A 20,070-nucleotide genomic window follows, 5' to 3' on the forward strand; every position below is an offset into this window, starting at 1 on the left:
TAACATTTGATCTGGCGCAACCAACTCCTGAGCTTTGCTTACATCTTAACCGTTTGACTGAAATACTGAAAAATGAGTGGAAATCTCCTTCATGACGCCATTTTAGGCCCACTGTGAAAATACATAAGTAAATAAGACTTCGGGAATAAAGTCGGAACATTTTGAATATAAAGTTGTATTATTTAGAATAAAATCATAATATTTCGATAAAAAGTCAAAGTTACAAGGATAAACTAGGTGAACTGCAGGGGCTGCCAGAACACAGTGGGGTCTCGGTTGCTGTACTAGCGGCGGTGAAGACGCCGAGCACACCGGAGTACCGGAGACGGAGTATTTCTTCTTCGGTGAAACCGATACGAAAGCGCAACTCTACCAACTCATCGACATCAACGTCCCTCATTTTAACACGAGGAGGTTGTTGCTACCTTCCTCTTGCAAACCTGTTGGCCACAACTTTGTGACTTTTCCTGGTAAAATCCCACAAAGTCACAATTCCATGACTTTATTCTCGAAACATCCCGACTTTATTTTAGAAAATCCAACTATTATAATTTATTTTTATTTTATTTTTTTTAACAGTGGTCCTAAAATGCCATTGCTGTTCTCCTTTAATACGGCCTGTCTCCAGCGTGAACGGTCTGGTGTCGTAGTAGACTGTTCTTATGAGTGAAGCTCTTCCCGCACTGCAAGCAGTCGAAGGGTCTCTCCCCCGTGTGAGTGCGCTGGTGGAGCTGGAGATGATTCCACTGCGTAAAGCTCTTCCCACACTCTAAACAGTTGTACGGCCTCTCTCCCGTGTGGATGCGCATGTGTTGCTGGAGGGTGCTCTGCTGAGCAAAGCTCCTCCCGCAGTACAAGCACTGGAAGGGCTTCTCTCCCGTGTGGGTGCGCAGGTGGTTCTTGAGGGTCCCTCCCGTGATGAAGCTCTTCCCGCACTGCGGGCAGAAGTACGGCTTCTCTCCGGTGTGAACGCGCTGGTGCAGCTGGAGGGTGCTCAGTCGATTGAAGCTCTTCCCGCACTGCGTGCAGGAATATGGCTTCTCTCCCGTGTGATTGTGTTGGTGCGTCATGAGGGAGCTCCTGTCCATAAAGCTCAGGCCACACTCGGCGCAGATGTACGGCCTCTCTCCCGTGTGAGTGCGCTGGTGTTTCCGGAAATTGCTGCTGTCGCTGAAGCTCTTCCCGCACTCCGAGCAGAAATACGGCTTCTCTCCCGTATGGATCCGCTGGTGTTGCTGGAGATGGCTCTGCTGGGCGAAACTCTTCCCGCATTCCGAGCAGGCGTACGGCTTCTCTCCAGTGTGAATGCGCAGGTGACGCTGGAGGTCAATCAGCTGAGTGAAGCCTTTCCCACACACCGAGCAGCAATACGGCTTCCGTTCCGCGAGACCTGGATGCTCTTTGAGAAAACTCGTCCCACAGCCTGAGAAGCAATACGGCTTTCCTTCAGCATCGATGTTATGTTCTAGGAGATGGCCCTGAATTACAAAGTCCTTCCCGCACCGTGAGCAGCAATACGGCTTCTCCTCAGCATCGATATGCTCTTCTTGGTGGCACTGGTGAATAAAGCTCTTCCTGCAGTCGGAGCAGCAATGAGGTTTCTCGTCTGTGGGAATATCGTGTTCTTGGAGATGGCACTCATTGATAAAGCTCTTACCGCACTGTGAGCAGCAATCCAGCTTCTCCTCAGCATCGACATCATGCTTTTGGAGATGGCACTGATGAATAAAGCTCTTCCCGCAGTCCGGGCAGCAATAAGGCTTTTCTTCTACACCACGGTGACGTTGTTGGAGATGGCACTGATGGATGAAGCTCTTCCCACAGTCTGAGCAGCAATACGTCTTCTCTTCTGTGAGGAGATGATGTTCTTGGAGGTGGTACTGATGAATAAAACTCTTGCCAAAGTCTGAGGAGCAGTACGGCTCCTTATCTGCATCAGCGTGATGTTCCTGGAGGCGGCGCTGAGGAACAAAGCTTTCTCCATACTCTGAGGAGGGGAGAGTTCTCTCCTCGTCCATCATGAGAGGGGTTTGTGAGGAAAGTAAAGCAGGAAATTTTTACTCTTCTTGCTTTAATATGCAAGTCTTCTTAAGAGGTCCAGTCATCTGTTAGTGGAGAGAAGTGTAAACCATGTAGGTAAGTGGGTCTAGAAGACCTGAAACCGGATGCCATTCCTTTCTGCAGGAGAATAAAAAGACAGGAGAGAATTAAAGACACTGCAAAATGCAGCAACTGCACTACATAAAGCAAAATTAAAGCTTGTTTAACTGAACACAAGAATGAAATATCCAAGTAGAGGAGCTACGATCCAGTTTTTCAATGTAAATATCTCCACTAAGCAGCACCACAGTTTCCGACCAGACTGAAGGCCTAATCCCACTTCAGTCCTCGCCCCCACCACTTAGCCCTAACTCTCTGAGAAAAGCAAGACAGCTGCACAAACAACCAAAGAAACCCACAAATGTGAGAAATTTCTCTGTTAAAAAAATTACGATAATCATTGCATTTTCTTAGTTTAATGTTGTTCCTTTTCTTCATAACAAGAATAAAATCTTTTAAAAATCGCTAGTAGTTGCTGATGTTTCGGTAGCTAAATTTCCTGTTCCATCCTAATGGTGGAATTTAAGGCAGAATGGGCAAATTTGAACGAGAAGCTGGTGAATATCTTCAGCTTCATATCACTGAAGAATTAGGGGTGGGTAATAATAAATAATTGAAACTCAGTTCCAAGTGCAAGGTGGCACTCAAAAACAAGGGGTAGGGTACAAGTTCTATTGCTTTAAATAGGCCTGTTATGATGACTCAATTACAATTGATGAATAAAATTTCAGAGATTACAGAGATTTACACTGTGGATTGATCTGCTCAGCAAACTGTTCACAATTGGAATAATCAACTCTTACTTTTACTTTACGTTACGAAGGAGGAACTACTACTTTTACTGGAGTGATATTTTACCAGAGGGTCTCTACTTTAACTCTAGTAAATGGTTTGTGCACTTCCACCTATTTATCTATCTATATTGGCGCGTCGTGCTTGGACCCCGATAATCGCCGTTTGCACCTACGCCTGTGTAGTTTGTAGACGGTCCCTTAGCTCTCAACGCGGTTACAGCGGTCTGTAATGCTGAATTATAACAGGTAAACGTTTCTAACGATGACTGAGCTCTTTTATACGCTGCCTCGCTTTTCTCACGGTGACAAATGAACCTTTGATACTCACCGTTACAGAAAAACTGGGGGAAAACACGAAGAATGTGACCCCAAATCTGAACCGCAGTAACGCAGCATTCAGCCCATAAACCACAACTACGGACCGAACTCCTTCAGTCTCGGCGGCCAGTCTATAAAACGCGCCCTAACGGACCTCATTAGGCTCCAGTCAGGGGATTAAATCCGAGCAATTTCGGCTAAAATCCCAGTTTCAGATTAAATCCGCTACAAAAAGTGTTTATTTCTGCTTCTTCGTTGGCGGATCTGGTGGATGTCAGACCGGCCGAGGGTCCATTAGCGCCACCTACTGAACCGGACTGAGTAATGAACGGAGTTCTGGAAGTATAAAAAACCCAAAACCCTGAAAAGCCCCGTCTGTAAGACAGAAGCCCTTTTGGAATGAATGACCATCCAGTTCACAACCACGTGCAAAAGTTTGTCAGAAAAAAGGCGCTCTGTAGCCCCATAAGGGTCCCACAGTGGGCAAAATATCCCCTGGCCTGTAGGGGGTCCACGTGAGCTGGCTGCTGCTCCACCGGTGGACGAAGTACACAAACCATGTACCTGAGTTAAAGTCGAGACCCCCAAGGTAAAATATCACTCCAGTAAAAGTAGAAGCTCCTCCCTTTAGACCTCCACTTGAGTAAAAGTACTAAAGTATTTCCCTTCAAATGTACTTAAGTATAAAGTAAAAGTACTAAAAGAGTAATTCTGGCTCTGATGTCCTGTTATCATTTTCATAACCAGACTGGCTTCATGAACTCATTTCAGGTGAAAGTCCTCCAGCGTCTCTCTTGGTAAACCAGTCTTTTAATAGAACGTCATTAATTAGTGACGCTGACGTCTATTAAAATGATCAGAAGCACAAAACACTGAAGGTAAACAGTTTCCATCAGGGAGAACCGAGTGGCTCTGAAATCACTTTTTACACACAAGCAAAGTTTCAGTTTCAGATTTATTTACAACTTAGTTCCAAGTTTAAGTTGAATAAAAACTGGCTTTAAACTCAGGATCACAGATGAGCTCCTTTACTATGTTGATCTGTAGGCGTCTGTTCATAAACATAAACCAGCCCAAACTCATTTACTATAAAATGAAATGGTGTTTGTAGAAATTCAGAAAAAAGCCGCGTCAGTCTCGACTGCATATGTGGACATATTTCTATATTGAGCTCTATTTACACAAAGTTAGGTTAGTTCATCATTTATGTTGAACAGACTCTCCCAAAGTTTTACGCTGCTGCGCTGACGTTGAACCGCGTGCTGCACTGGGTCGGTATGACCAACAGGTCAAAACCAGCTCTAAACAAAGTGACCGCTGGGCCCTGATTGGTGCTCTGGCTTTGCGCTTCTTTCGTTTTGACATGTGACGTTTTTATACACACAGAAACCAAAAGGAACGACAGATTTCTCAAAATGTAGGAGGAAAAAGTCGGATATTAGACTCTGAAATGTAGTGGAGTGAAAGGAAAAAGTCGCCCAGAGTCGTATTGTAAAGAGGCAACCCAGCGATAACTTGGCGCAGTCCCATTTCACCCCTCGCCCCCTCACTTAGCCCTACCCCTCTGTTTGGCATGTTTGGGTCTTGGGGGTGGGGTGTCCTGACTGATGTTGAGACAGAGCGGTCGGGTGAAGTGTTTGGGCTACATGACCCTAAAACGGAGGACTGCTGCTCCATTTAAGGTGGAACGGGAAAATTCGAACGAGAATCTGGAGAATCTCTAACTTCAGCTTCATATCACTGAAGAATTAGGGGGGGGTGATAATAAATAACTGCCCCCCTCTTTGAAGGCGTCTGATCCCTAAATGTAACTAAAGCCCAGCAGTGAGGAGCTGAACTTTCCCCTCCTCTGCTGTCCCTGCAGACGGACAGGGTCGCCTACAGAGCGGCGCTAGTAGCTGTTAATGAAGTGATGCTCTTTATCTGAGGGTTTCATTTCAGAGGGAAGATCTCAACCACTGCCCTCATAACTCAATGAGACACTCAAAAACAAGGGGCAGGGGTAAAACTAAGGAACAGGACTGGGCCGTAGTTATCAGGCTATGAAGGATCAACTCTGTGATCCAGGCTGCTACAGCGCCACCCTGAGGCTGAGCCGTGCAGCAGCTTTCGTTAGTTAAGAACTCCAAAGACAGAAGCTCACCGATTGAGAGTGAAGCAGCTGAAAATCGTCCATAATCTAATCTGTATTTCAGCGTCCATTTCACCCAAACGGCCAGCGTAATGTCATGATAGGCTTATTTCCATGGACCCTCCAGAATTGTGACTCTGAGACATTCAGGGGGTCCAGAAAACTAATTTAGGGGGTCCTGAATTCAACACTGCCTTTATAAAATGTAACTTGGACTGAATACAGATCCTGAATTTCCTGAACACGTGTTTCCAAGACTTGTGTTCTGTTACATTTCTCAGTGCTTCTTATTACAGCTTAGGCCCAAAGTGAAGAGCCAGCTGTGCTTCAGCTGGACAGGCTTCACTGTGGACCCAGGTAATGTGGTGAACTGAGAAACTCCGCTTTCTGAAATATCCCCCAGGTTGACAGGGAACTTTGGAGCACTCGACATGCAGACTGAAGCCAACACTTCATCATGTGCAGAGAAACTGAATATCATAGTTAGTTAACCTCCTGTTCTCCAGGGCGTGTTTTGGTTTGTCCATCTGAATTTCCGTGACCAAATCATAAGGCAAATTATTGAGTAACTGCGTGAAATAAATGTCAATCTTGTTTCTATTTTTCTGTAAAAGCCCCTAAAATGAACAGAACGTGTGTTTCGTGATCTCCACGTATCACTACATGCTCACGATTTCCTGCTGAAGGCCAAAAAAAAGACTTTCAGTAGAAAAACAAACTGAGTTCAGCTTCTTTTATTATAAGGGTTTAAAATGACGTCACCGTCTATTAGACTGGAGAGAAGAGCTACAGCCTCACACGACGCCCAGCTTCTGAATGGAGCTCATGGAGTATGAAGGTTATGAGGAAGATGACACCGGTGGTCTCGAGGAGTTGGAGAGGTCCAGGTTCATGTGTAGGTAGTTATAACACCTCGACTCGGATTAACAGCCTGCTGCCTGCTTGAAACACGAGCTGGAATTACGCAGCCGCAACCAAACAAACTGAAAACGTGGCACATGTAACGTTGTAAAAAGGGGACCGTGCAGGACATTTTCAGGGGTCTCACACAGACGCCGGCGTGTCTGCCGCATGAACGCGCAGGTGTCTGTTGAGAGTCCCTCTGTTGAAGTAACTCCTCCCACACCGCGTGCAGTGATGCGGCTTCACTTCTGCGTGAACGCGCTGGTGCTTGTGGAGATTGCCGAGCCGAGTGAAGCTCCGCGCGCACTCTGAGCAGATGTACGGCCTCTCCCCGGTGTGGACGCGCTGGTGCATGCGGAGGTAAGTCAGGCGGGTGAAGCGCTTCCCGCACTTCGCGCAGTCGTGCGGCTTCTCCCCCGTGTGCACGCGCTGGTGCTGCTGCAGAGTGCTCTGCTGCGCGAAACGCTTCCCGCACTGCGAGCAGCGATACGGCTTCTCCCCCGTGTGGACGCGCTGGTGGTTCTTCAGAGTTCCACTGTCGGTGAAACTGAGGCCACACCGTGAGCAGCAGAACCGCTTCTCGCCGGTGTGGATGCGCTGGTGGCGCTTCAGATGATTCTGCTGAGTGAAACTCTTCCCGCACTGCGAGCAGCGATACGGCTTCTCCCCCGTGTGGATGCGCTGGTGGTCTTGGAGATGACACTGCTGGCTGAAACTCTTCCCGCACTCCGAGCAGTGGAGGGTTTTCTTCCTGCTCATCTTCTTTTGTTAGGAAACTACCAGACGAGAGCTTTGATGACCAAATCTGATGGATCTAAACTCCAACATCTCACGATAGAAAGTTCTCATACAGAGGAAAACGTGAAAAAAGCTCGCCGAAAAAAAAACGTCCCTAGTAGTGTTCAATACCTCCACCTACCAACAGCTGGGCTTTGATTCGGCCTGGACTGGGCGAGTTTCTGGATGTAGGTGATATCAATGTTCAGCCATCAGAGAATTACGCGGTTCGGCCAGTTTTCGTGGAGCCTTCACTGCCTTAGTCTTACTCATTGTTCCAGGTCGTCCCACAGATTTTCAAGAGGATTCAAATCAGGGGATTCTGCGGGTCCAGATGGGTGAATAATCCTGAGCGTTCATCATGACGATCAGTAATAATTCCAGCCCTGTGAATGTAAGAACGGTCTTGGAATAATCTTGGAAAACAGGGATAGAAATGTTATGTTCCTCAGTAAGACCATGAGCAAAAGGCAAAACCTGGTTGTGCAGCAGCTCAACGCCGGCACGGCGGTTCAAAGTTACTGTTATCTCAGCCAAAGAACCCTTTTCTACATAATTAAAACACCCCAGAACGTCACAGAGCCTCCAGCTTGAGCCACACCTTGAATGCAGTCTTCAATGAAGGCTTCCTGAGGTCTAAGATGAACACGACGCTGCATCATTCACACACGGGCAGAAACCAGATTCATGGACAGTCCAGGATTTGTGTCTCTTCATCCACTGTAACCGGCAACTCCGTGAGCAGAAGTGAGCAAAGGCCTCTTGCGCTCCACCCTGCTCTGTATGTTCTAGGTATGCGGTTCCCCGTGGAGAGTTCTTTCAGAAATTGGTTGTGAAGAACCTGCGTTGACTTCTAGACGCCTTTCATCCACAATTCTGATGAGAATTTCCTGCAGGCTGGGATTTTTGCCACTGCTGGTCGACCCGTATGACCGTACGCTTCGATACACCTGCAAATTTAGCTACTTTCTCCACACGGTGGCCTTTGGCCGCCCAAACGCAATCACTCATTTTTCCATATCACCCTTTTTCCATTCATTGAACAAGACATTCGCTGCACTGTACCACCTCTTCTCAATCCATGAACCCCGTCACACACCCAACAAGTATTCATTGCCCGACTATCATCACGCAACGTGATCTCCAGGAGCCTGAAGTTCCTACCACCTTAAACACGTAACGTGACTAATGCTTTTGTCTGGGGAGTTTAGGAGGCTATTCGTTTCTGAAAGAGAAACAAAAAAGGAAGTAAAATTAGAAACAAATTCATTTCATCAAGCAGATCTTAAATTCTTCAACTACATTAAAGCACTTCAAGTAAAAGCGTTTTACAAAGCACAGCTCCAAAACTCTCTTTCAGCCCAAATTTCACCAAAAGCAAAAGGTATTTTATTTTTAATGAGCTGGGCTCAGTTTCCCAAAAGGTTATTCTTAAGCGATAGCGTGAACTTTTAGAGAAGATGCTTTTAGAGAAAACCGGGCCCTGGATATTCTGAACTGTCCATCCTGCTGAATGAAACATTCTTCCCAACAAATGATTTATACAAATGCAGACCTGCTATTTAAATGTTTGCTTGCTGTATCAAGACTGACAGCTCAAAAATGCTGGGCAACAAGGCAAACATGTAACATCACGATACCTCAGTTTTTCACATGTTACAATATTTATTTTTCTGATAAGTTATAAACACACAAGTCCAATTATTTGCATTCAAGTGCTATGCTACGCTACAACCAATTAAACTTATTTTGATCAAATAAGCAAATAAAACATGTTGAAGTACTGACAATATTCACCACATACTCACAAAAGCACATCGTCACATACTGTGATGGAACTAATCAAGATAACAATAAATACTGTCACACCGCCCCGCTCTACAGGTCACCACACCCACTATATAGGCAAAAGTATTGGAACACACCTCCCAATTATCGATTGCAGGAGTTTAATGTTGGTGAATGAGAGGAAAATGTTACCTGCCTGACTGCACTGTGGTAGCTGTGAAGTTTGGTGGAGGGGGGATAATGATACAGCGCTGTTAGGGGTTGGTCAAGAACCCTTAGTTCCAGTGAAAGGAAATCTTAATGACTCAGCCCCAAGACATTTTAGACAACTGTAGACTTCCAACTTTGTGGGAGCAATTTGGGGAAAAACCTTTCCTGTTCCAGTCTGATGTGGAAGAGCTTGACTGACCCTCACAGAGTCCTGACCTCAACCACATCCAACACCACTGGGATGAACTAGAACGGAGATTGTGAGCCAGGCCCTCTCGTCCAACATCAGTGTCCGACCTCACAAATGCTCTTCTGGATGAACGGGCTGAAAATTCCCACAGAATTCCCAGAAGAGTGGAAGCTGTTAGAGCTGCAAAGTTAGGCCAACTCCATATTAATGCCTATGGATTTAGAGTGGGATTTGTAAAAGCTCCTGTGGGTGTGATGTGTAGGTGTCCCAATACTTTTGTCCATGTAGGCAGTGCATGAAATTGGGCAGATAAATGATTAACAGACCGAGGCCCATGAAGCCCCATGTCGCGTTTAGACCGCGATAATCGTCGTCTGCGTCTACGTTTCTGTAATTTGTAGACGGTCCCTTATCTCTCAAAGCGGTTACAGCAGCCCATAGACGTCGTCTTTTCGGGATGATTATGGACACATAATTCTGACATTAATTCCTCTGTATTTGAGCATCTCTGCTACCAGTTATGAGTGAAATCTGAACCTTTCTGTACCCACCGGCAGAAAAACGCTGAAGAATCTGTGACCGTGAAACGAAACCGCAGTGACGCGGCAAAACACGGCTTTATAACCGAAGCTTAAATCCTCACAAATTCATCTTACAGTGTAGTTTTGGACAATAAACCGCTAGAAAACCGTCTAATAACATCTTATATTCTCTCAAACCTGTCGCCAACAAACTAAACCCCCGTACGAACACAAACCATGTCCGTGTGAGCAAGTGCCCAACAACAGTTCCACCTTAAAGGGGAACTCCACCCGTTTTTAAAATTCTTCTTAAACAGCGTCAGTCAGAGCGGTTTACCCATCGAGTCAGAACCGCAAACACTGGTGGTGACAGGAGGAACCAGACGTCCACCTCTAAAAGCTCCCTCACAGAATTTCAGAGCCTGAAATGCTTAAAAAAATAAAGCCTTGGCTTAAGTACATGCAGGGTGTTGTAGGGCAAAGTAGCCCCAAAAACTTCAGATTTATCACTATTTTCCCATTATCAACATATTTTCACCACCACTGTAAAGAAATCTGAACCTTTTTACTTCAAACCATGACAACTCAAGCAAATTATGCAGGACAATTTAATTAAATTTATTTAATTAATTAAAATGGGTGGAATTCCCCTTTAATACCTTAAAAGGTGTTTCTGCTGGTTCCTGATGGTTTCGTACTGTGTTTTGGGCTTTTTAATGGTTTTAGATCACAATGTAAATAATTATTAATTATTATGGTTTAACAGGTGACTAGTGGCTAATTCTAAAGGCATCTGATGGTTTCCGAATGGGACTTAAAAGGTGTTCTATTGAAAAACAGTGAGCTAATTCCCACTAGAAAGCAAAACCATTAGGTTTTAATCCTAATGGTTTCTAATGGCCCTTTTTTTCAGCAGGGTGAGCAGCTCCTGTGACAGTAAACTAGTGTACTGTTAACTTCCCTACAATTAACAATGTCACATCAAACCACCCTGAATCTGCTTGCATCTCAGTGACAGACGTATGTAGAAATTTTGAAAAATTGGTGGAATTCCCCTTATTATTATATAAAGGCATGGCATTACTTTGTCAGTGTTTAAAGCTATATTCATGAGAGTGAAAGTAGTTCCATAAAGCAGGATTTCTCTGTAAAGCGCTGCATCTCTAAAGCTGCCCAACGTGAAGGTCAGTTTAGCCCTTTTCTTACTGGACAGGCCTCCTTCTGGGCTTAGATCATCTTATTAACTGAAAAACTCAGCTTTTTAAGATTCACTACAGCAGGGACTCATCATCATCATCACCATCACCACCATCATCTTAGATTCCCTGACTGGATCATGTAGAACCCATTAATGTGGTGACACCCAGAAATGTAATAAAACTGTTCAAAACGTGGCTTATGAGCTGCGTACGGCTCTTTTACTGCCCCCTTGTGGCTCCACTGCAGAATCTGATTTGTAGGTTTAACAGTAAATGGTCTTAAACGCTGGAGTTAAAGCAGAACTGCTAATTCACCCTTTAACCCTGAAGACAAGCTCAGACTGGTGGTCACCATAGCGATGCAGACAACAATCTCGCCCAGCTAGTAGCTACGAAACGGCAAAGAGAGATTTATTCGTTGGTAATTTAGAGACAAACAGACTTTTACAATCACTCCAGCTGGTTTCCTGATACGTTTAATCTGCAGCAAGAAACTGATGAACACTAAAAAGTCATGAGGCTGAAGTCGCTTCTCATTCACCAGCTTCTTGTTCCGATTATCCCGTTCCACCTTAAATGGTGCAGCAGTTACATTCTGATGCCTCAGACACCATTTAAGCTGGAAATATTCAAACAAGAAGTTGGCCAATGAGAAGCGACTTCAGCCTCGTATAAATATATATATATGAGAAACTGATCTACTTTTGAGGAAAAGTTTCCTGCCAGAGATGTGAGAAAAGTAGCTATAGCTGAGCTAAAGCTTAAAGCAGAGTCTGAGTCTCATTTAAATATTATATTTTCTAGCCTATATTTACAGCCAAGATGATAAAACATCACTTAAAGAATAGGACTTTAATGTTGTGGCTCCCAAGGTGGTTTGATTTTTGTTGAAAGGACAAAACGGCTCTTCTTAACATTTGGGTTGTGACTCCTGACCTCGTACAATGTCTTTATTTTTAGCACATTTTCTCAGCCTGACTATATTTAATATATTCATATTTTGGATCAAGGGCCAAGTTTTAGTGCATTATTGGGTTCTACGCCTACAGGGAATGTCCTTCCCTCGGAGATGCACTGCTTCAGGCTTTCATCTGAATTCTCATTCTCTGTTGCTGCCGTCACTGACGTTTCCAAGCCTGGCCAATGGAAAAGGCATCGGCTCCCAACGTTCCCTTACAGTAAAAGGTCAATCGTGCAATGGTTTCCAGTCCTGGATTTTGCGGTCACTGGTAGGAATAGCCCTAGTTGGTCAATCAACTCCATCAGCACTTCAATCAGCTGCCAGTGTTTACAAAATACAGGGCTGGAAACTGGATTCGATGTCCAGATTTGAAGCCCTCTGCTATGAAGCACACAGACATCCAGAACCATCAAACAGGCCGTCTTAGAGGCCCAGTGTTTTAACATTTTGATGAAAGAGTCACAGTACATCTGTGATATTTACACATTAATGAGTCAGAAGTCTTCTACAGGGTGAGTCAAAAGTCACAGGACGCTGTTTTATTTCCGAATCAAAAGGGAAAACGACGTATCTGAACACCCCAGCAGGTAACGGGTGAGGGGACCCGTCTTTTAGGCTATGTCCGGAACATCTTGAAAGCCACCATACTGGATCAAGGCCAAGTTTTTCCAATGGGAAGGTGGTCATGCAGCAGATCAAAGAAGACCAGAACTGTTTCAGAAATCGCGCCACAATCAGATTTGCAACATTTCTTGTGGTTCAAAAGTCATCAACACAGAAAGTTGCAACATCAACTGGGAACTCTGCCTGTGATGCACAGCTATCTGACGTGTTCGGTGTGCTGTCCCTGGTGCTGAACACAGAGCTGAAGGTGCAGGATCCAATCGTTATGAACCCGCATGAGAACCTCTGGAGAAATGCAGTCACAAGCCTCCACGATGAGGTGCTGAAGGTGGTGTTTGTTGCAGATTTTCTCAGCATACACAATTTGATTGAAACGACCCCAGAGATAAAAGTTGATGATAAAATAAAAAAATAAAGCGGTGGCCGGTGACTTTTGACTCAGCCTGTATATTCTGAAAGTAACAGGATTAATCATTTTTGAGAAAAGAGATTATACAATCCTTCATAATGAATGAGGTTTTGAAGCTTTGTCGGGGGATTCTTTGCTCTCTTTTCTGAACGCTGATTAACTGGCACGCAGAAAGGAATAACTGAGTTATAATGCGTCGTAGGGATAATAAATAAAATCTACATTTAGCCAAACCACTCTGAAAACTGAATCAATGCTTAAAAGAGGAAAAATGACACATTTGCTGGGAATTAACAGCACATCCATCCAACAACAAGTAAAATGGTTCTGGCAAATCAAATGATCACAACAAATCCATTTAAAATATGTGAAATGTTAATCTGAGTGTTAGTAGTTCGGCTCACTTCAGTCAAAGGTTTGAAACAGTAACATGCAATTTAAAACCAGATGTGCAAACTTCATTTTCACAAATTTAAAATAGTTTTGACCACGATGTGACCAACACAAATCATGTCCTTCAGTTAAAGAAGAGGTAAAATATCACTGCAGTAAAAGTAGAAGTTCTTCCCTTTAGACCTCCACTTGAGTAAAAGTACTAAAGTATTTCCCTTCAAATGTACTTAAGTATAAAGTAAAAGTACTAAAAGAGTAATTCTGGCTCTGATGTCCTGTTATCATTTTTATAACCAGACTGGCTTCATGAACTCATTTCAGGTGAAAGTCCTCCAGCGTCTCTCTTGGTAAACCAGTCTTTTAATAGAAGGTCATTAATTAGTGACGCTGACGTCTATTAAAATGATCAGAAGCACAAAACACTGAAGGTAAACAGTTTCCATCAGGGAGAACCGAGTGGCTCTGAAATCACTTTTTACAAACAAGCAAAGTTTCAGTTTCAGATTTATTTACAACTTAGTTCCAAGTTTAAGTTGAATAAAAACTGGCTTTAAACTCAGGATCACAGATGAGCTCCTTTACTATGTTGATCTGTAGGCGTCTGTTCATAAACATAAACCAGCCCAAACTCATTTACTATAAAATGAAATGGTGTTTGTAGAAATTCAGAAAAAAGCTGCGTCAGTCTCGACTGCATATGTGGACATATTTCTATATTGAGCTCTATTTACACAAAGTTAGGTTAGTTCATCATTTATGTTGAACAGACTCTCCCAAAGTTTTACGCTGCTGCGCTGACGTTGAACCGCGTGCTGCACTGGGTCGGTATGACCAACAGGTCAAAACCAGCTCTAAACAAAGTGACCGCTGGGCCCTGATTGGTGCTCTGGCTTTGCGCTTCTTTCGTTTTGACATGTTACGTTTTTATACACAAAGAAACCAAAAGGAACGACAGATTTCTCAGAATGTAGGAGGAAAAAGTCGGAGATTAGACTCTGAAATGTAGTGGAGTGAAAGGAAAAAGACCCCAGAACGGAGAAACTTCAGTACAGATACACCAAAAATACTAAAGTACAGAAACTCATTATTTACGTAAGTAATGTCCACCACTGCTGTTTAAACTGTTAAAATGAAAGCCTTTAGTGGCCAAATTGGCGGATTAGCTTACTTCCTAGCTGTTTTCTTCGTACCCAACGCTGGCTGGAGTGTCCAATCGATATTGCACAGACTGACACAAACATCTACAGTTACTCAGATTAATGTTAAGAGTTGAGCAAAGCTACACATTCTTCACCAGAGCGACAATCTAAGAAAAGAAACTCACTTATTGTGCCAGCGTACAAGCCAAAGCACGTTAGAAAGCTGCATAGCTGACAAATACTACTCACTGCAGCCCAGTAAACATGTCAGCACCAGGTTAGACGTTATTCTTCATAAGCCCCACGATGTCTTAGTGAAAACATTCACTGCTTTCTCTTTCATTCACATTTATTTGCCTCAACCCAACACACCCACTTCACGCCATGTGACCTGCCTGGAGATCTTTCCCTGAACTTGTGGTAAATAGCCACCCATCTACCACTGGTCTCACAAATGTTCCTATGCTATAACGCAACATTAGACACACTGAGCTTCTGCACATGTAGCCTTTCCTCTGAGGCCTACAGCACATTATAAAGACCGTTTCTGGCATTATGAGTAACTTCCTGCACTGTGTTTAAAGCAATGACCAAATTACTTCCAAAGAGCAGATCTCTCAACATTATCACCCCCATCAATAAGCTATGAAAAAACCTCCAAGAAGCCAAAATAGCCATTAAAATAGCACTGACTGAAACAAAACTACAGATACACAATGTAGTGCTAAAAAACTCAACATATAAAATATCACAATATTCAGTGAATTTTGAAGACATTAAATAGTAAATAAAACACTAAGAAATAATGTGGATGCACTTTAATAAAAAAAGAAAACAACAAATATAAATAAACAACACCAATACATTCTGTAACGGGCCTGAAGCTCATATTTACTGATGACGAGTGATATTAACGTTGGCCTGTGCTGATGAGGGGTAACGTTCACGTTGGCCTGTGCAGGAAGAGGAGTAACGTTCACGTTGGCCTAAGCTGAAGAGGGGTAATGTTCACGTTGGCCTAAGCTGAAGAGGGGTAATGTTCACGTTGGCCTAAGCTGAAGAGGGGTAACGTTCACGTTGGCCTGTGCAGGAAGAGGGGTAACGTTCACGTTGGCCTGTGCAGGAAGAGGAGTAACGTTCACGTTGGCCTAAGCTGAAGAGGGGTAATGTTCACGTTGTCCTGTGCAGGAAGAGGGGTAACGTTCACGTTGGCCTGTGCTGATGAGGGGTAACGTTCACATTGGCCTGTGCAGGAAGAGGGGTAACGTTCATGTTGGCCTGTGCTGAAGAGGGATAATTCTCATGTTAGCCTGTGCTGTGAAGGGACAGCAATATTGGCCTGTGCTGATGAGGGGTAACGTTCATGTTGGCCTGTGCTGAAGAGGGGTAACGTTCATGTTGGCCTGTGCTGAAGAGGGATAATTCTCATGTTAGCCTGTGCTGTGAAGGGACAGCAATATTGGCCTGTGCTGAAGAGGAGTAACGTTCATGTTGGCCTGTGCTGAAGAGGAGTAACGTTCATGTTGGCCTGTGCTGAAGAGGAGTAACGTTCATGTTGGCCTGTGCTGAAGAGGGGTAACGTTCATGTTGGCCTGTGCTGAAGAGGGATAATTCTCATGTTAGCCTGTGCTGTGAAGGGACAGCAATATTGGCCTGTGCTGATGAGGGGTAACGTTCATGTTGGCCTGTGCTGAAGAGGGATAATTCTCATGTTAGCCTGTGCTGTGAAGGGACAGCAATATTGGCCTGTGCTGATGAGGGGTAACGTTCATGTTGGCCTGTGCTGAAGAGGGGTAACGTTCATGTTGGCCTGTGCTGAAGAGGGGTAACGTTCATGTTGGCCTGTGCTGAAGAGGGATAATTCTCATGTTAGCCTGTGCTGTGAAGGGACAGCAATATTGGCCTGTGCTGAAGAGGAGTAACGTTCATGTTGGCCTGTGCTGAAGAGGAGTAACGTTCATGTTGGCCTGTGCTGAAGAGGGGTAACGTTCATGTTGGCCTGTGCTGAAGAGGGATAATTCTCATGTTAGCCTGTGCTGTGAAGGGACAGCAATATTGGCCTGTGCTGATGAGGGGTAATGTTCATGTTGGCCTGTGCAGGAAGAGGGGTAACGTTCATGTTGGCCTGTGCTGAAGAGGGATAATTCTCATGTTAGCCTGTGCTGTGAAGGGACAGCAATATTGGCCTGTGCTGATGAGGGGTAATGTTCATGTTGGCCTGTGCTGAAGAGGGGTAACGTTCATGTTGGCCTGTGCTGAAGAGGGGTAACGTTCATGTTGGCCTGTGCTGAAGAGGGGTAACGTTCATGTTGGCCTGTGCTGAAGAGGAGTAACGTTCATGTTGGCCTGTGCTGAAGAGGAGTAACGTTCATGTTGGCCTGTGCTGAAGAGGAGTAACGTTCATGTTGGCCTGTGCTGAAGAGGGGTAACGTTCATGTTGGCCTGTGCTGAAGAGGGGTAACGTTCATGTTGGCCTGTGCTGAAGAGGAGTAATGTTCATGTTGGCCTGTGCTGAAGAGGGATAATGTTCATGTTGGCCTGTGCTGAAGAAGGGTAATGTTCATGTTGGCCTGTGCTGAAGAGGGGCAATGTTCATGTTGGCCTGTGGTGAAGACGGATAATTCTCATATTAGCCTGTGCTGTGAAGTGACAGCAATATTGGCCTGTGCTGATGAGGGGTAATGTTCATGTTGGCCTGTGCTGAAGAGGAGTAACGTTCATGTTGGCCTGTGCTGAAGAGGAGTAACGTTCATGTTGGCCTGTGCTGAAGAGGAGTAACGTTCATGTTGGCCTGTGCTGAAGAGGAGTAACGTTCATGTTGGCCTGTGCTGAAGAGGAGTAATGTTCATGTTGGCCTGTGCTGAAGAGGAGTAATGTTCATGTTGGCCTGTGCTGAAGAAGGGTAATGTTCATGTTGGCCTGTGCTGATGAAGGGTAATGTTCATGTTGGCCTGTGGTGAAGAGGGGTAACGTTCATGTTGCCCTGTGCTGAAGAGGAGTAATGTTCGTGTTGGCCTGTGCTGATGAAGGGTAATGTTCATGTTGGCCTGTGCTGATGAAGGGTAATGTTCATGTTGGCCTGTGCTGATGAGGGGTAATGTTCATGTTGGTAATGTTCATGATGGTATACACAACTGAGACCGAGAGGTGACCTAGAGAGCCTCAAAAGAGAAAGAGAACATTTAATCCAGTTACTTTATAATTAGCTTGTATGTTTTCATACATTAAAATACTGTCAAATGGTAAAAGAAATGAATAAATGCTTTACTTCTCAAATGTCACTTCCACATTAGTAAAATATTTGACATCAATTAACCTATTTTCAAAAATAAAGAGAAAACAAAGAGAAAATACTTTGTATTCATGTGGAAATGATGTAGACATTCAAGCTCAGTAGAGTTTGATGTGATGAGGCCAAGGTGCAAAATACAGGGAGGTCCTACAAGGTCCTTTTGGACCCCCTGAATGTCTCATTCAAAATTCTGGGGGTCCTTCATAATAAATATAATATTATGCGGCCATTGTTTCTCTGCAATCGGCAAGTTTCTGTCTTTGGTATCCTTAACTAACTAGAGATACAGCACTGACCTGCCTCAAGGTCGCTGTAGTGAACTGGTTGATCCACTTGGTCCATAACAGCCCAGCCACTAAAACTATGTCTGGGATACCTCTGAAAATATTTAAAATATACCGCAGCATATTGGTAAATCTAAAACACTCGCCCAACTTTACAAGAGACTGAAGGAAGGAATGAGTTATTATGCATTTCAAAAACTAAAAACAAGAATTGTACAAGATTTAATTTGTGGAACGTTGCCAAACTAGAAAAGAACATTTCCAGAAGAAGAACTGTTAAACCAAGCTTTCTGTTGCCAATGAAGCATCAGCACCACTTGGGCGAGTGTGCACTCCCGAATACCAGGGGGTATTTCGCACCCTGATGAGGCAACTTAACCTGCAAGTTTCACGTAGACACCAGCGTCTCTCCTGTGTGACTGCGCAGGTGTGCTGTGAGAGTGCTTCTTTTACAAAAACACTTTCCACACTCCGAGCAGACATACGGCTTTTCCCCTGTGTGAGTGCGCTGGTGTTTTTTCAACTTATCCAAGTCAATGAAATTCTTCCCACACTGTAAGCAGATGTACGGCTTTTCTCCCGTGTGAATATGAAGGTGGCGCTGAAGATTGTTCTGTCGAGCAAAACTCTTGCCACACTGCGAACAGCGGTACGGCTTCTCTCCGGTGTGAATGCGCCGGTGGTCTCGGAGATGACACTGACGGACAAAGCGCATCCCGCACTCCGAGCAGCAGTACGGCTTCTCTCCCGTGTGAGTGCGCAGGTGACGCTGATGGTTACTCTGATGTGCAAAACTCTTCCCGCACTGCGAGCAGCGATACGGCTTCTCTTCTGTGTGGATGCGCTGGTGGTTCTTGAGAATTCCTCTGTCGATAAAACTCTTCCCACACTGCGTGCAAGTATACGGTTTCTCTCCGGTGTGAATGCGGTGGTGTATCTGGAGGTTTCTAAGTCGAGCAAAACTCTTCCCACACTGCGAACAGAAATACGGCTTCTCTCCCGTGTGAACGCGCCGGTGCGCTAGGAGCGCACTTCTGTCGGTAAAACTGCTGCCGCACTCTGAGCAGACACAAGGTTTTTCCCCTGTGTGAGTGCGCTGGTGTTTTTTAAAGTTACCCAAGTCACTAAAACTCTTCTCACACTGTAAGCAGCAGTACGGCTTCTCTCCCGTGTGAGTGCGACAGTGATGCTGAAGCTTAGTCAGGCGAGCAAAACTCTTCCCGCACTGTGAACAGCGATGCGGCTTCTCTCCAGTGTGGACGCGCTGGTGACTCCTCAGAGTGCCCTGGTCGGTAAAGCTCTTTCCACACTCTGAGCAGACGCATGGTTTGTCCCCGGTGTGAGTGCGCTGGTGTTTCTTTAAGCTACCCAAATCCCCAAAACTCTTCGTGCACTCCGAGCAGCAATGCGGCTTCTCGCCCGTGTGAATACGAAAGTGACGTTGAAGCTTACTCAGTCGAGCGAAACTCTTCCCACACTGCGAACACGGATACGGTTTCTCTCCGGTGTGAATGCGCAGGTGGTCCCGGAGGTGACACTGACGGATAAAACTCTTCCCGCACTCCGAGCAGATGTACGGCTTCTCTCCTACGTGAGTGCGATAGTGACGCTGAAGATTGTTCTGACGAGCAAAACTCTGCCCACACTGCGAACACCGATACGGCTTCTCTCCGGTGTGAATGCGCTGGTGGTCTCGGAGATGACACTGACGGACAAAGCGCGTCCCGCACTCCAAGCAGCAGTACGGCTTCTCTCCCGTGTGAGTGCGCAGGTGACGCTGATGGTTACTCTGATGAGCAAAACCCTTCCCGCACTGCGAGCAGCGATACGGCTTCTCTCCGGTGTGGATGCGCTGGTGGTCTTGGAGATGACACTGATGACTAAAACCCTTCCCGCACTCTGAGCAGTGGAGGGTTCGCTCCTTGCCCATCTTTTTCTGGATGAGTTGGTGAGAAATGTAGAGGACGATTCCTGACCTTACTGATTTGTACCACTTGTGATGATCTTCTCATCTGGCTGTGGAGATAAATGTGTAGA

At 45.0% G+C, this 20,070-nt stretch overlaps 2 protein-coding genes across 2 annotated transcripts in view; both read right to left on the reverse strand.

The window, feature by feature from the left end:
* Positions 1–584: 584 nt before the first annotated feature.
* LOC108443757 (zinc finger protein 850-like) lies at positions 585–9,985 on the reverse strand. The gene is made up of 3 exons (XM_037533314.1): positions 9,763–9,985; positions 6,392–8,248; positions 585–2,052 (listed from the first exon to the last, which is right to left on the reverse strand). The coding sequence occupies exons 2-3, from the start codon at positions 7,003–7,005 to the stop codon at positions 609–611; spliced, it is 2,058 nt and encodes a 685-aa protein (XP_037389211.1). The 5' UTR covers positions 7,006–8,248; positions 9,763–9,985; the 3' UTR covers positions 585–608.
* Positions 9,986–15,260: 5,275 nt separating this feature from the next.
* The window catches only part of LOC108443768 (zinc finger protein 585A-like), a 29,249-nt gene continuing 24,439 nt past the window's right edge, over positions 15,261–20,070 (reverse strand). Inside the window, exon 5 of the mRNA XM_037533315.1 lies at positions 15,261–20,040. Coding sequence (XP_037389212.1) covers positions 18,422–20,040 — 1,619 coding nt within the window. The 3' untranslated portion in view covers positions 15,261–18,421. The remainder of the gene's footprint in view (positions 20,041–20,070) is intronic.

The sequence above is a fragment of the Pygocentrus nattereri genome, chromosome 23 (genome assembly GCF_015220715.1).
Source record: "Pygocentrus nattereri isolate fPygNat1 chromosome 23, fPygNat1.pri, whole genome shotgun sequence".
NCBI lineage: Eukaryota > Metazoa > Chordata > Actinopteri > Characiformes > Serrasalmidae > Pygocentrus > Pygocentrus nattereri.